At 64.5% G+C, this 985-nt stretch overlaps 1 protein-coding gene across 1 annotated transcript; it reads right to left on the bottom strand.

Moving 5' to 3' along the window:
- Positions 1-309: 309 nt before the first annotated feature.
- LOC104540169 (pleckstrin homology-like domain family A member 3) lies at positions 310-983 on the bottom strand (the record flags this gene model as incomplete). The annotated part of the gene is made up of 2 exons (XM_010183906.1): positions 310-427; positions 812-983. Coding segments are annotated over 2 exons (290 nt in total), but the record flags the coding sequence as incomplete, so codon positions are not given.
- Between the last annotated feature and the right edge of the window lie 2 nt (positions 984-985).

Below are 985 nucleotides of genomic sequence, written 5' to 3'. Positions count from 1 at the left end.
TCCCCTGTCCTGCAGGAGAGGCCCGGGAGGTCTCTGCCACCCCACCAAGGTCCTGGCCATGTTGGCTGAAGGATGGTGGGCCCTCGGGCAGGGATGTCACCTCCTGCCATGTCCAGAGCCCCATGTGGTGGCCCTGACCATGTCCTTTGTCCCATTGTGCCAAGGGGATGTGGCTTGACCCCTGTGGCTGTGCCAGCCTGGCTCCTCCAGTGCCTCTGTCCTGCCCCGGGATGGGGGGAGGCAGTGCCCGCACTGGCCTCCCCAGGGCCACCATCCCTGTCCCTAGGCTGCCGACAGCAGTGGCCTCACTTGCCCGCCGGGATCCCGTTCTCCCCACCGCCCACTGAGCCGAGGGCCATCTCCATCCTGCTCTTCGCATGCTGAGTGTCCATGGGCTGTCCCACCGAGTCTGTGTCCAACTGCACCACTGCAGAGAGAAGGCACTTGTTACCTCCCCAGCCAGCATGGGACATGGGGCAGGACCCGTCCCCGAGGGAAGCGGGGGAGCAAAGCCATCCCACGTGCAAGACGGCAGAGACCTCCACATCCCCAGGGACCACCCCACATGGAGGGAGGGTGTTAGAAAGTCACTCTCCAGGGATGAGGGGAGGTGAAACCCAGGGGGTATGCGGAGGGCAGATTGCAGTGGGACACAGGACCACCGCTCTGCAGACCCATCCCCACACATGGAACCCCCTTCTGCAATTCCCATGAGGAAGCCAAACTGCCCAGGGATGGGACACAGTGGCCAGGGCCCTCATCCTGCAGTGGTCCCACACCCCGACCCATGGCACAGAGGGGAGTCTGGTACCTGCTCGGCAGCTGTGCCGTGCACGGACGACCTGAATGGCCTGCTGGTTCTTGAAGCGGACGAGGCCCATGGTGGTGGCGGCGTTCCAGCCCGGGTCCTCCTGGGCACAGCGGAAGTCGATCTCGTGGCTGTCGTCCATCACCACCGTGAAGTAGATGTGCCGCTCCTTCCACT

This window comes from Mesitornis unicolor, unplaced genomic scaffold, assembly GCF_000695765.1.
Source record: "Mesitornis unicolor isolate BGI_N332 unplaced genomic scaffold, ASM69576v1 scaffold39884, whole genome shotgun sequence".
Lineage (NCBI taxonomy): Eukaryota > Metazoa > Chordata > Aves > Mesitornithiformes > Mesitornithidae > Mesitornis > Mesitornis unicolor.
This window is presented reverse-complemented; position numbering and strand designations above follow the sequence as displayed.